The sequence below is a fragment of the Balaenoptera ricei genome, chromosome 11 (assembly GCF_028023285.1).
Source record: "Balaenoptera ricei isolate mBalRic1 chromosome 11, mBalRic1.hap2, whole genome shotgun sequence".
NCBI classification, from domain to species: Eukaryota; Metazoa; Chordata; class Mammalia; order Artiodactyla; family Balaenopteridae; genus Balaenoptera; species Balaenoptera ricei.
The window spans coordinates 82299883-82312985 of record NC_082649.1 but is presented as its reverse complement, the minus strand read 5'-3'; the positions used below and the strand labels follow the sequence as shown (position 1 = coordinate 82312985).

Below are 13103 nucleotides of genomic sequence, written 5' to 3'. Positions count from 1 at the left end.
CTTTGTGAAGAGGAAAACAAATTCCCACGCTCATGCAAAAGGGAATGGGGATTGTATTCGTTACAATCGTTACAATCCCCATTAATGTTTACAATCCTTCGTTAATGTTTTCCTGACTCTGAAAATCTTCAGCATGTCTCCAGGGGAAGCAAGAAGACAGGTTTTGACCGTCTTAGGGAATAGAAAGGGGATAGCTGGCCCTGAGAGCCGAATTCACTTCGGGGAGGACCCTGTTGGAAGTTGGCAGAACCAGGTTCTGTCCCAAGTCTTCGGAAGGCAGATCCATCCAAGTCTGAGCGCAGCCCTTGACCCTCACAAGGGAACGATGGTGATGTGGGGTAACGGTGATGGTTGTCCCTGTCCAAACACCGGTGTGTTTTCCTGACCTCTGCACCCAGAGTATGTTGTCCCCTTGAGTCTGAGTGAATTAAGCCCCTCATATAGGTGGTTCCCAAGACCTCTTTGCTAGTTTAGAATATGGTCCTCACGTTTCTCCCACAGGCACATCAAGTATAATTTTAAAGGGTCTATCTTACCTTCATGAAATACATGCCCAATTTTCGACTTTGAATCCTTGCTAAAACCTATCTTCAGATCTGTGATCTGGGACAGTCAAGGGAAAATGAAGTTTTTGTCCTCCTTGGCCTTAGTTCAGTGCTTATTTCAAAGCAAGGACTGGAAGGGGAAGGAGGTGAGGGCCCTGAGAAGTAAATAAGCGGGACCTTGGAAGTTTCCTCGGAGATGCAAATGAAAGACGGAGGCCACCTGGGGGAGAGAATAAGGAAGAACAGTGTGATAGGACTGATTGCAAGACTGAGGGCAAGATTTTGACACTATAAAGAACTTTAGGGAACTGGAATGTCTAGGTCAAAGATCTTATAGACTACTCAAAAATCATAAGCTATACAGGATCTGTAAGACAGGCCGGAGATGCCCCTTTACAATGCTCTGAAGCAGTTAAGTGTAGTGACATGGCATCTGTTGTGTGAGAGACAGGACTCCAGGATTTTTCTTTTGAATGGGGGGAACTAAACACCTGGGCTTACCACATCTTTCATTGGAGAAAATAAGAGCTGAAATTATTTTATTTCCCATGCAGTATTTTTCCTCCCACTAGATTTTGCTATTCATTCAGTGGCCCTTCCAACAAAGAGCATCTCATAAAATGGGAAGGGTCTTTTGCTGAGCAGATTTTAAGGAGCAGGAACCTACTTATTCTACTGAAATTTAAATGAAATTCTTTGTCTTTGACTCCTACTTGGAGTTTGGACAAGTTGCAAATCTAAGAAGGCTGACCCCCGGAGGTCAACCCATATATAAAGTTGGATCTTGGTTTTCAACCAACAGTAGTATCAGGAGATCAAGAGGTGTAATGCGATGTTTGCAAAATTGATTCACTAAGAATTTTGAAAGCTCTTCAGATAATAGTTTTTTATATACTTGTAAGTACAAGTGCACACATAATGCTAGGCATGATTTTTTAAAGATCTGATCCATGTTTCTTACAGGCTAGCAGGACTGATGGTAAATCCTTAGCAAGGAGTTGGGTATTTTACTACTAAAAGAGGGAAAATGTGGAGTTCCAAGGAGCATTTTTAGCCCTGATCGTATTTCTTCTGGATATTCTAGCTTTCCATTTAAACCACGCATGGTATTCTGTGTCACAAGTTTGGTTTAAAAATGAAGATGTTAAAACAAGTATATTTCGTAATAAATGATCCCAGTGACTTAGCTGAGAACCTGTGATGAAAACTGGATTTGTTTTCTGCTCCAGCCCTGAAAGCAGTCTGGTTTGCCATGATGTCCTTCTGTCTGGCCCACCCCTCTATCTGTCTGCCAGTCCCCTGGGGATTTACCTGCATTCAGCATGAGCCGAAGGTGGAAGCCAAAACGTTGTTGATAAATTTATGTATGTGTGCGCGGAAGTGCTGAACAAAAACAAGCTGATGGAAAACACCCGCTCAGGGAACCAATAATCATCTCTTCTTGCCCCTCTGCCTCGCTTCCTTTCAGCAACCACTGGAAAGAAAAGACAGCCAGAATAGCTCCCAGCACAGCGCTGCCAGCCACCGAAGCCTGCACACAGCCTCCCCCAGCCACGGCACACAGGTGCTACCCGAGTTCCCACCCGCCGAGGCCCCGGCTCCAGATCAGACTGACAGCTCTGGGCAGAAAAAACCAGATCCTTTTAAAATCTGGGCCCAGTCCAGGAGCATGTATGAAAACCGACGTGAGTAGCACCCTGGCTCCTGTCTTCCCTGGACCCCGCCGCAGGGCTCCAACTCTCTCTTGAGGCTTACTGAGAGTAGATTGTCAGTGTGTGAACAGGAGAGAGGTGAATCCAGGTGGGAGGTGACAGCATCTCAGAGCAGTGATAGAATCTGCTGGATATTCACTGAGGCCCCGTTACGTCTTCTGTTTGGGCAGGTGGGGTAGTCATGGATGGTCGTCAGATGAAGGGCCTGGGTAAAATGGATTTATTTTTCCTCTCCGTTAAAAGAAGTGGCCGGAAAAAAAAAAAACAAAAGAAGTGGCCGATAAGCGCTGCTGCCTCATTAATTCTTCCCTACGTGGAGATGGTGGCCTCCTCTGAGCTCCTGTCTTGTGAAACAGCTCTGATGTACAATAGAACATAAATACGATTGGTTTGGATTGCAGGAGTAATGAGAAGAAATTAAATGCTTTCTTAGTGGTCTCGGTTTTTAAGAATACTGGTAATTTTTTTTAAACGTTATCGGTCTTTCTAAACATTCCCTTTAAAAAGAAAAAAAGAGTAGCGAGTGGTTTGTGCTTTAATCATTTATACTGTGGTTAAGTATGTTCCTTTAGCTTCACCTTTTTGAAAAATATGAACTAGTGATGTCATACATAGTACCTTTTGGGCTGTTATAAACCGAGTCATCCCTTCACATTTAATGTTTTACTTTTTATTATGAAATGATTTCCAAAAACTATTCACTCTAAACAGTATTCACTTATCTTACTGTTACCAATCAAAGTTCCTAAAATGCTTTCGTCTTAGGGGATACAAATAGGCCATTTTTGTTTGTTTGTTTGTTTTGGCTGTTGCTCTTACTGACCTTTTCTTATGAGTATGATTGGTTGGGATGAAGCATCTACGAAGAACATGCACTTCATTTTCCCTTTTTGTCATAGGATAGGAGAGAATGATTAATGAGGGAGGAGGCCGGGTTTGCTGAAGGGTCAGATTAAAACTGGAAGAGAGAAGAGAAGCATTCTGCCTTTCCTCTTGGTCCCCAGCCCCCTCAGCACAGGTTTCATTTGGAGCCATAGCTGTGGTTCTCTTAGCAAAGCCCCGTGGAGGGCCGAGGCATGGGGGGTGGAGGGGGGGGCACTGCAGCCACCCATCCACCCCCTTGGACTTGGCTGTGAAGCATTTTACCTGCTGGCTGGAGCCACTCATCTGTGACCCAAACCAAACAGGGGAGTGAGAGCAGCACCCCTGCCTGAGAGGGAAAGTGGCCCACACTGCTGGGTGCAAGTCAGCACTTAGGAGGCACGAGGCATGACCAGAGTCTTGGTGATGATCAAGTTTTAGAAGTCACCCAGGGCTCCCTCTGTGCTTTTCCTCTTCAAGGAGGAGACATCATTGCCTTCTTCCTACCATAGTGCGTGGAATTAAGTAGGCTGTTTTGACTAAGGCTTCCCTATGCTGGCAAAAGCCCGATAACTTGAGAAAGGATTTATTTAGTCCCTGGACTAGAAAGACCCCTGAGTACACCTCACTCTGGGCCAGAGGAAATGAAGTTCCATTTGGAACATCCCTTGTAAGCAGTAGTTGCTAAGCATGAACCTCGTGTCCATTCTCAGTGTGTCTTCTCACTATTTGGAATGATTTCAGGGAAGAAATGTTTTCCAAAGAGGAATATTTTCACATTCCCTTCACATTTCTCTTTAATCATGCAGGTCCTCCAATCAATGGCCCAACTTCAGTTGATGTGGAGATAACTGCTTTATTGACTATGCCCCTGCTTTTCTCAGTAGAGTACACGTTTATGACTGAGTTTCCCATGTATGAATCTTTTTGCGATAAAATAAATCAGTTTCTGAAGTGCTGGTGCGGGCCTCATGGATTGACAGACGATTCTAATGCACCCAAAGAATAGGAGGCTCTAGCTCAGATGCCATTTTTACCTTGATGGAAGCAGTATTTCTTCAGAATTTGGTATTTAATCCATTTTTTTAAAAAGTTTTCACCAGAAAAAAAATAAGAAAAATATGTAATTCTGCCACAGCCAGCTGCTCTAAGCATTGAATGAGAGGCAGACTGAAATGTTTGTAATGGTGCCAGTTTAGGCCTTAACTTTCTGGAACATCTAAGGAATAGGATCTAGCAGCACAAATGAGAATCAGGTTTTTTTGCTGATTAGAGGCTCCATAATTGAGTGATTGTAGCAACCTAACCGATGTTAATATTCACATAGGTTTCTGCCTCACCACTAAATCAGGATAATGATGAGACTTTTCCCTCCATGGTAATTATTCAGTATCTGTCACAGATTTTCTTTTTTTCACAGTACCTATGAATGAATCTACGTCAATCTTGTCTTCTAATCAGTATTTGGCTTTATCCCAGATCAGTTTCTGCCATTCCCTTAGGCTGTTTTTTATCTTGTCTTTTGGAAAAAAATGAAAAAGTAAAGCACGTAGCGTCATTAGATGTGATTCCCTGCCCCTCTCCCCAAGGCATATTAAAATGCGCAAAGTACTCCAGGAAAAAAACCAAGAAAATTAAAGTCAGCAGTAGCATCTTAATTGTACCCTTAATTTATCCCCCTTTTTTTGGGAAAATATATTTTCCTCGTATTTCATTTTATTGTAAAGGACAATGTGAAGATTCTTAACAAAGTCTCTGATCCAGTTCCTTCACATGGTCTGAATACTGTGCAAAATATAGCATTCTTGATATGGCCATCTGTCAAAACAGCAGTGTGCAAGTGAATCAATCTGAATTACAGATGTGTTAATAAATCCCTCTGAAGAGCTTAAGTGTTCAGTTAAGAACATGCATGGGTGGTGGTGGTGGGATGAACTGGGAGATTGGGATTGACATATATACACTAATATGGATAAAATAGATAACTAATAAGAACCTGCTCTATTAAAAAAATAGTAAAGTTCAAGAAAACCCGAGGTTTATTTTAAAAAAAAAAAGAAAAAGAAAAAGCATGCATGGAAGTCCTTTAAAAGCCATGTTGCCTGTTTGTATTTTCTCTAGATAACATGCCAGTTGTACACATCTTTTAAAAATGGCATCGATGCAATCTTATTTATAAGTGTTCAGGAAGAGCAGCTAGTACCCACTAGTGTTTACTGTGAAACAAAATCTAAAGCTTGCAGTTCAAACTTTGCCCGTTCACAAAAGAGTTGGGAAAGAAAAATGACAAAGCTGTCATTTTAACCAGCACACACCTGTCCCTCGAGAGAGACATGCTTAATGATCTGGAATTGGTGTACAGCTCCTTTATCATAGTTTAAGGAGCTTGGGTGTACGTCTAGATTTTAAGAGCTATTATGACAGTTCTTATTTGTGTATTTGTTCAGCTCTTGGCCAGATCTGATGATTTGTGTCACTAAACAAAAGACTATTTTGGTTGAACTGCCCTAGAATTCATCTGAACAGGTTTTAGCCCAAGAATTAATCCCACCAGGAACTTGATACTATTTTAAATAAACACAGTAATGTGGCAGTGACAAAAGTATGCTTAAATTTTTTCAAAAGGAAATAAGGGGTTAGACAAATCTCAAGTTCATGACATGATTCAAACAAGGTCATAAGAGAATGGGTACTTCAGGGTATCATGAAATCGGAAGAGTCTAAGATGGTAAAGGTAGTTCTGTGAAATTCTCAGCAGTACAGTTGTAAATTCTAGCTTTTTGACAAGAAAAGTACCATGGGAAAAAAAAAAGAATCGAACCATAGTCTTTTAAAATCCACAGCAGCCTTGACCTTTACTGTGAAAGCTTAACTGCACGTTCCTTATCAATCAAAACTAAATTAAAATGAACTAAGAGAAAGCACATACATTCAGCTTTGCAAAATTGTGACATTACTATTCCAGCTATGTCACCTTCGCCTGCATCGGGATTGAGCAAGGGTGAAAGAGACAAAGAAATCAATTCCACGAATTTTGGAGAATGTCAGAGTAAGGATCTGCTGAAAACTTTCATTTCTCCACTATTACTCATCCTGTTTGATGTTCCCATTGGTCTAGGGGGCTAGAAAGAAACTCAGAAAAAGGAGGGAAGAAAGAGGGATGCCATGAACAGAAGTGTTTGGGGCGTTTTTATTGAGCAAGGCTAGAGCAAAGACAAGATGAAATTAAAAGTGATGGGCACGTTTTAACCAAGTCTGCAAATGTGTTGTGTGTCTGTAGTAATAGAGACGCCAGGAGGGTTCTCTGCAAACATGGTGATTCCATTTTTTCTAATTATCAAAGGAAGTCTTTTGACTGCTTTATTGGGTCATTGGTGGAATTACCAAAGGAAATGAGCTGCTCTGATTGTCCCCTGAACCAGGGCTTAGAAGTGAAGAGAGCTGGATGAGATTTTCTTAGTTCTTCTTCATTTAGTCTCAAAAAAAGCGGGGTGGGGGGGGGCGGTGATAGTAATATCAGAAAGATGGTTCTACCCTGCTGCCTCCTGAAAACTTAATTCTAATAAAATCTGCCTGAAATAAAGAAGAGAACAAAAAATGTTTTGGGGGAATAGTTTAGAAACTTTAGTGCCTTTGGGAACAAGGGACAGCAGAGGACAAAGAAGAGAAAAATCATTCTATAATTCTCTGATATGTTTCAGTACTGATTGATCACCAAAGTTATATATTTGGGCCATAGCATTTGGTTCGTAGAAGAATATAATTGTCAAGATGCCCAAGTTCAAGGACCAGAAGACGTTCTTTGTAACACATCTGTGTTTGTGTGTGTTTTCCCGAAAGGCTCATCATTGGCATCGTCTACATCCTCGGTGTCTGTCATTGGGCATCTTCGTTTTCAGTAGGAAGCTTTTTAAATAAATTTGCCATCCGTGTATTAATTCTCAGAGGAACAAATTTTTTTCCAATGGACTAAACTGTATGATAAGCCTAAGTCTGTTGGCCATAATTGCGCATCCCATGGTGGCTTACTCCTAAATGAGCAATAAAAGGCAGAAACTTGCTACATTTGGTGACACTGTAGGATGGGCAGGTGTTCCTATGTTAAACGATGCTGCAGAAAAAATTGGTCTGAGCTGGAGGTCTCTGCAGAGGTCTTTCCCTTGTTCACAGAAGGGCTCAGCAGATTTCAAGCAGACTCTGCCAAGAACCTAGTGCTGGCTGGAACGCACCCGTGGTCTGTTTTGGTAATAATCCTCCTGCTTGAGCGAACCGAAGACGGAGACTCAACCTGATTTAATTTGTTGTTTCAATGAGGCTATTACAGCAAATACCCTTTAGCCAGCTACTCAAACAGAAAGAAAATATTGTTACCTTAGCATGCTGAAGAAAATACCATTCTCAAATTGTGTCCTGTGATGTAGCCTAACTCCACGTACCATGGCATCTTACAGCTTAGCCTTAGCAATTATAATTAAAAATCATTGGCTAAGAAGCTCCCTTGAAAGCATGGCATTAAGACAGCTCAAGCACGAATATTCGATTCAGACTCCTCTGGCTGGTACTTACCCGTTCATTTAGTTTCTTCTCTCTCGGCATACATCTTAAGCTCATGGGTGAGTCCCGAAAAAGGGACATCTATCGCCAGCTTGAAGTCTAAACAACCACCTTCTTCTTCCCTATTCCATTGTACAGAATCAGAGAAGATGGGAATTAAATTCTCAGTACATACACACTCCTTCAGCCCCAAAGCCAAGGAATTAAAGAAACCAGAAATTCTGCAGAACAGTATTTGAAAATCTCCTTTAGGATTCATGGCCACTAAATTATATATTTTTTTCTTTAAATAAAAGATTTGTCATTTTACAGACTGTAAAACATACTACTTAAACACTAAAATATTAAGTAAGAATTAAATAGAAGTAACCCTTTTTTTTATTACTTTAGTTAAGTAACAGAGTGGTATATAGGACAATCTCATGTACGGTAAGCACATTCTTAAGGAAAATACTTTTCTTTAAAAAAAAAAAAATGAGATTTTCATTTGAAAGCCCTGGACTATTACTGAATTTTAAAAGTAAAATATCGGGCTTCCCTGGTGGCGCAGTGGTTGAGAATCCGCCTGCTAATGCAGGGGACACGGGTTCGAGCCCTGGTCTGGGAAGATCCCACATGCCACGGAGCAGCTGGGCCCGTGAGCCACAACTACTGAGCCTGCGCGTCTGGAGCCTGTGCCCCGCAACGGGAGGGGCCGCGATAGTGAAAGGCCCGCGCACCGCGATGAAGAGCGGTCCCCGCACCGCGATGAAGAGTGGCCCCCACTTGCCTCAACTAGAGAAAGCCCTTGCATGAACCGAAGACCCAACACAGCCAAAAATAAAAAAAATAAAATAAATAAATAAAGTAGAAAAAAAAAAAAGTGCTCCAATAAATATCCTTGAGTATATATATATAAAAAAAAAAAAAAAAGTAAAATATCAAGCTGTTAGATAATAAATGAATACTTATAGTGGTGAAATATTATAGGCAAATACTGGAATGAAGCACTTAGTTTAGTGATGAAATATGGTTCATTGATATAGGACAATTTTGTTCTCACCAGTGATCTTAAGGATATAGAAGGCTGACTACTTTTTCATAATAGTAGTGAAATCATAGTAAATTTTGTAAATTTGGAAATATTAGGATGTTTCAGAGTAACTCTTTTGGCCAAAATGATCTAACAGATCATATTATTGGCATTGCTAGTCCTGATTATTTTAAGGGAAAAAGAAGTGATTTTCTTTTTTTTAATTGAGAACACTTTTTACCTCAAGCTGTTTTCTTTCATCTTCTAGTTGGTAACATCAGGTCTTCTAAATCCTCGGAGCCAACCTCTACTTCAGAGGTCACTCTGACAGCGTGAGCTCCTTCCTCAGACATGGGCACCCACTTTGTGGTGCAGAGCCTGATGATTTTAATTTATTTAATTCCCCTTGCAACAATACCCAGGAGAGTGGTGAGTGCTGACTACAGCCTTCATCGGGGATAAAGGCTTGATTAGGAATTATCAAACAGTGATTAGTCCTTTGAAAAAAATCTGAAGGCTCAATGACGATTCCTACCACTTACTTTCGCCCAGTGTCCTCTGTTATTACATCCGTCCAGATTATTTTGTTTGCTTGTGTGTGTTGGAACGCTGTCATCTGCTCAAACACCATCAGCATCGGTCCTGTTAACTGTGTTCGCCTTAGGGCTCTGATTCGTTTTATCAGAGAAATAATCTCTGTCTTCCTCATCCCTCTCTGCAGTTCCAGATTATCAAGAACAGGACATCTTCCTCTGGAGAAAAGAGACTGGATTTGGATTTAGGATTCTGGGTGGCAATGAACCAGGGGAACCTGTGAGTCTTTTGTCTCCCTGCCCCTTGCCCCCCATCCCACCCTAGCCTGCACCGCCCCATGCAGTTTTCTAAGACTTCAAAGCAAATTGGCAGCAGTGACAAATCACCAAGATTTGAGTCCCGCCAGGTGCACCCCTGTTTCGTCTTTTTAAAAAAATTTTTATTGGAGTATAGTTGATTTACAATGTATTAATTTCTGCTGTACAGCAAAGTGATTCAGTTATATGTATATATATATAATAATATATATATATATTCCCTGACTGTTTCATCTTAAGCACTGGGGGTTATTCTTTGGATTTTGTGAGCTCTTTCTGTCTTGAGGAAGAAGGGACTAGATCTTTTCTAAAAAGCGTGTGTTCGTGTTTGTGGAAAGCGGCAGTTCCAGCGTCTGGAGCTCCCCATCAGAGAAAAGAGAACCGAAAAGCAAAATAGGAATAGGCATCAACTGAGAATACAGTGGCCTGATCCTTCTGGCCAATACTGTTAAATCTGCCAGCAGGTAGTTGGCTTTGTATATCGCGTAGCCAGGACAGAGAGCACTTGACAAGGCATTATGAAAGATTAGAGAAAGTAGGACCACGCTCTTTACAAAATTAGAGAAAGAACCCTGAACAAGGATCAGGAGACATTTAACCTCTCCAGGCCTCATCTTTAGAATAAATTGAGGAGAACTTCACAGGATTCTTTTGAAAGGGGAAAAGAGAACTAAAGATAAGTATTGTTCATTTCCTCATCACAGTAAAAATAACTGTTATTTCTTGAGTGCTTACTACGTGCCAGGTGCTATGCTAAAGGCTTCTAACATCCATTCTTCTCATGTATCCATCAAATCTATGAATCTATCCCCATTTTTCAAATCATGAAATAAAGACACAGAAAGGTTAATGAACCTGCCTGGCATCACAGAGTTAGTAAAGGGAGGGACTGGAAAGGGTGTGATTCCAGAGTCCATGTTCTTAAGCACTCTTTTGTCAAAGTTCTTTGTAAGTGATAAATGCCATGTAAAGATCGTTGTAGCCTCATTATCTAGAGAGAAGGCAAGAAAGGCACAAATATTTTAGCTAAAGTTTAGTGAATGGTTAATATAACAACAGCAAGACACTAAATATAAAGACCTGCTCTGCATGCAGGTGCGATAGACTATGAAAATAGGGATGCCCAGCCAGACTTTGCTTGATTCATCCTTTCATTTAACAGCATTTATCGTGCATTCCCTTTTGCTAGGCACATGCTGACCTTTAAAGCAAAGTAGTATTACTATTATAATTAGTAGAGTTTTCTGAACAGAGGCCTGCCTCTTAGGTGGATAGAAAAGGGGAAAAAGTTTTGCCAATGAAGGGAGTAAAATGATTTATTTTTGCAAAGGGGAAAAAACAATGAGTCAGCAAACCACAGATAAATGTCAAGGTACTAAACAAGAAAAAGTTATTTTTTCCATTTAAGAATTATTGTACCCACCTAGCACAGCACCTGGTACCCAGTGGGCACTCAATAAGGGTTTGTGGCATGGATGCAGACATGAATGAATGAATTGAATTGTTCTCAGAGATTGTGAAGGCCGTCGTTTTACAGGCAAACCTCGTTTTATTGCGCTTTACAGATGTTACATTTTTTTACAAATTGAAGTTTGATGGCAGCCCTACATTGTCAGATGATGGTTAGCATTTTTTAACAATAAAGTATTTTTTAAATTAAGGTATGTACTTTTTTTTAGACATAATGCTATTGCATACTTAAGACTACAGTATAGTGTAAACATAACTTTTATGTGCACTGGGAAACCAAAAAATTCATGTCACTTGTTTTGTGGTGACATTAGCTTTATTGCGGTGGTCTGAAACCGAACCTGCAATATCCCCGAGGTGTGCCTGTAATAGTAAACCAAAAGGTCAGTGTTTCATCCATCATCCAATTACTCAACAGATTTATATCGGTCACATCGTACCACTGGGTGCTGCTGATACAGACGGCCGCCTGAGGTCTGGGGATGAATTAATCTGTGTGGATGGGACACCAGTCATTGGTAAATCACACCAGCTTGTGGTCCAGCTTATGCAACAAGCCGCCAAGCAAGGCCACGTCAATCTCACAGTACGGCGTAAAGTGGTGTTTGCGGGTATGTTTTTCATTCATCCCTTTAGACAGTGCCTTGTCACTTTATGCACAGAAGAGGCCCCTTTCCTGTGCCTGCCTCCTCAAGCATGTATTTTAGCAAATGTTTGTAAATGTGATTAAGCTCAGAATTTCCAGATGGAACCCTGCAAAACTGCTGTCACTCAAAAGCACTTTAATGTGCCATCCGTACACGTTCAGCAAAGGCTTTTAGAAGAAGCCTAGTTGAGTAGATATGTTACCTCCCTCCATCTCCTTGCTAAACAGAACTTAGTCATTCTCTTCACTTGATGAGAATTCTCAACAAAAGAGGTTAGGAGAATTGTAGCTTCAAATTAAGAGAGCAAAAATTAGGTTTGCGCTGCCAAATAAGCTCATAAAAAAGCTGCTCTGCTGTTGACAGTCATATGTATTAAACTATTTTAATTTTTACATTTTTCTCTATAAGCAAGTTGTAGAGTTGGCCAGTTCTAGGTCATGTTTGAGTCCTTCCTCCTGCAACTCAAATTCATATACATCCTTCCAGGCCCAACTCAAAGATAACCTTATCTGTAAAACCCTCAGAAATTCCCTCCTTCCTCCAACTGTCTGCTGAGTTTAGCCTTCCCTTCTTGCCATCCTTGGGCATCGTGGTTCACTTCGGTATCAGAATCTGCCATTTCGAGGCAGTATTGGGTAAGTGTCGACCCTTCCCATTCATTCACCATCTTTGCCTGCAGCCCCTGCCTCCAGGTATTCAAGACAGAACCCAGAATGCAGAAGAGGCAGATTCCATGTGGTATCAGTTGAATTACTGAAGAAGGATGACATGAAATATTAGGAATTCTCCATAGCTGTAATACTAGTGAAACACCTGTTTATCAGATAAAATCAACTGGCATCTTGTTTTAAAAACAAACAAACAAAATAACTCATAGGGACTTCCCTGGCAGTCCAGTGGTTGAGACTCCTCGCTTCCATTGCAGGCGACATGGGTTCGATCCCTGGTCGGGGAACTAAGATCCCACATGCCTCATGGCACGGCCAAAAAAAAAAAAAACAAACTCATAGAGCTCATTTAAATGGTGTATAATTAATTACAAAAGAATTAAGATATCAGATTCCAGTGTGAGAGCCCTACCTGTTGCAGCCACGAAAAGAGTGTTAATCACTTACGTCCCTAGAGCTCATTTATGGCCTCAGGATCTTAACGTAGTATCCCATGCAACCAGTAGCAGCAATCAGAAATGGCTTTTGAGATGAGATGAAAACTTTCTGACTTCACTGGTCCAAATAAAAATAGTAGAGCCATGTGATTTTTGTTTGTTTCAGATTTATTTTTTAGATCTTAAATATTGGGGTTTTGTTTGTTTGTTTGTTTTAAACTATTTAAGGGCTACTAATTTGTGGGAGTAATCCAATTGTACACAGTAAACATTTGCTTTTTTTTTTTTAATTTATTTATTTATTTATTTATTTATTTATGGCTGCGTTGGGTCTTCGTTTCTGTGC

At 40.7% G+C, this 13103-nt stretch overlaps 1 protein-coding gene across 14 annotated transcripts in view; it reads left to right on the top strand.

Moving 5' to 3' along the window:
* The window catches only part of MAGI1 (membrane associated guanylate kinase, WW and PDZ domain containing 1), a 616029-nt gene that overhangs the window by 576960 nt on the left and 25966 nt on the right, over positions 1–13103 (top strand). For 8 of the 14 annotated variants that reach the window (XM_059940140.1, XM_059940139.1, XM_059940138.1 and 5 more), the window contains 4 exons: positions 2014–2230; positions 6084–6167; positions 9406–9497; positions 11424–11616. In XM_059940140.1, coding sequence (XP_059796123.1) covers positions 2014–2230; positions 6084–6167; positions 9406–9497; positions 11424–11616 — 586 coding nt within the window. The remainder of the gene's footprint in view (positions 1–2013; positions 2231–6083; positions 6168–9405; positions 9498–11423; positions 11617–13103) is intronic. The other 6 variants (XM_059940148.1, XM_059940145.1, XM_059940144.1 and 3 more) reach the window with 1 other exon arrangement.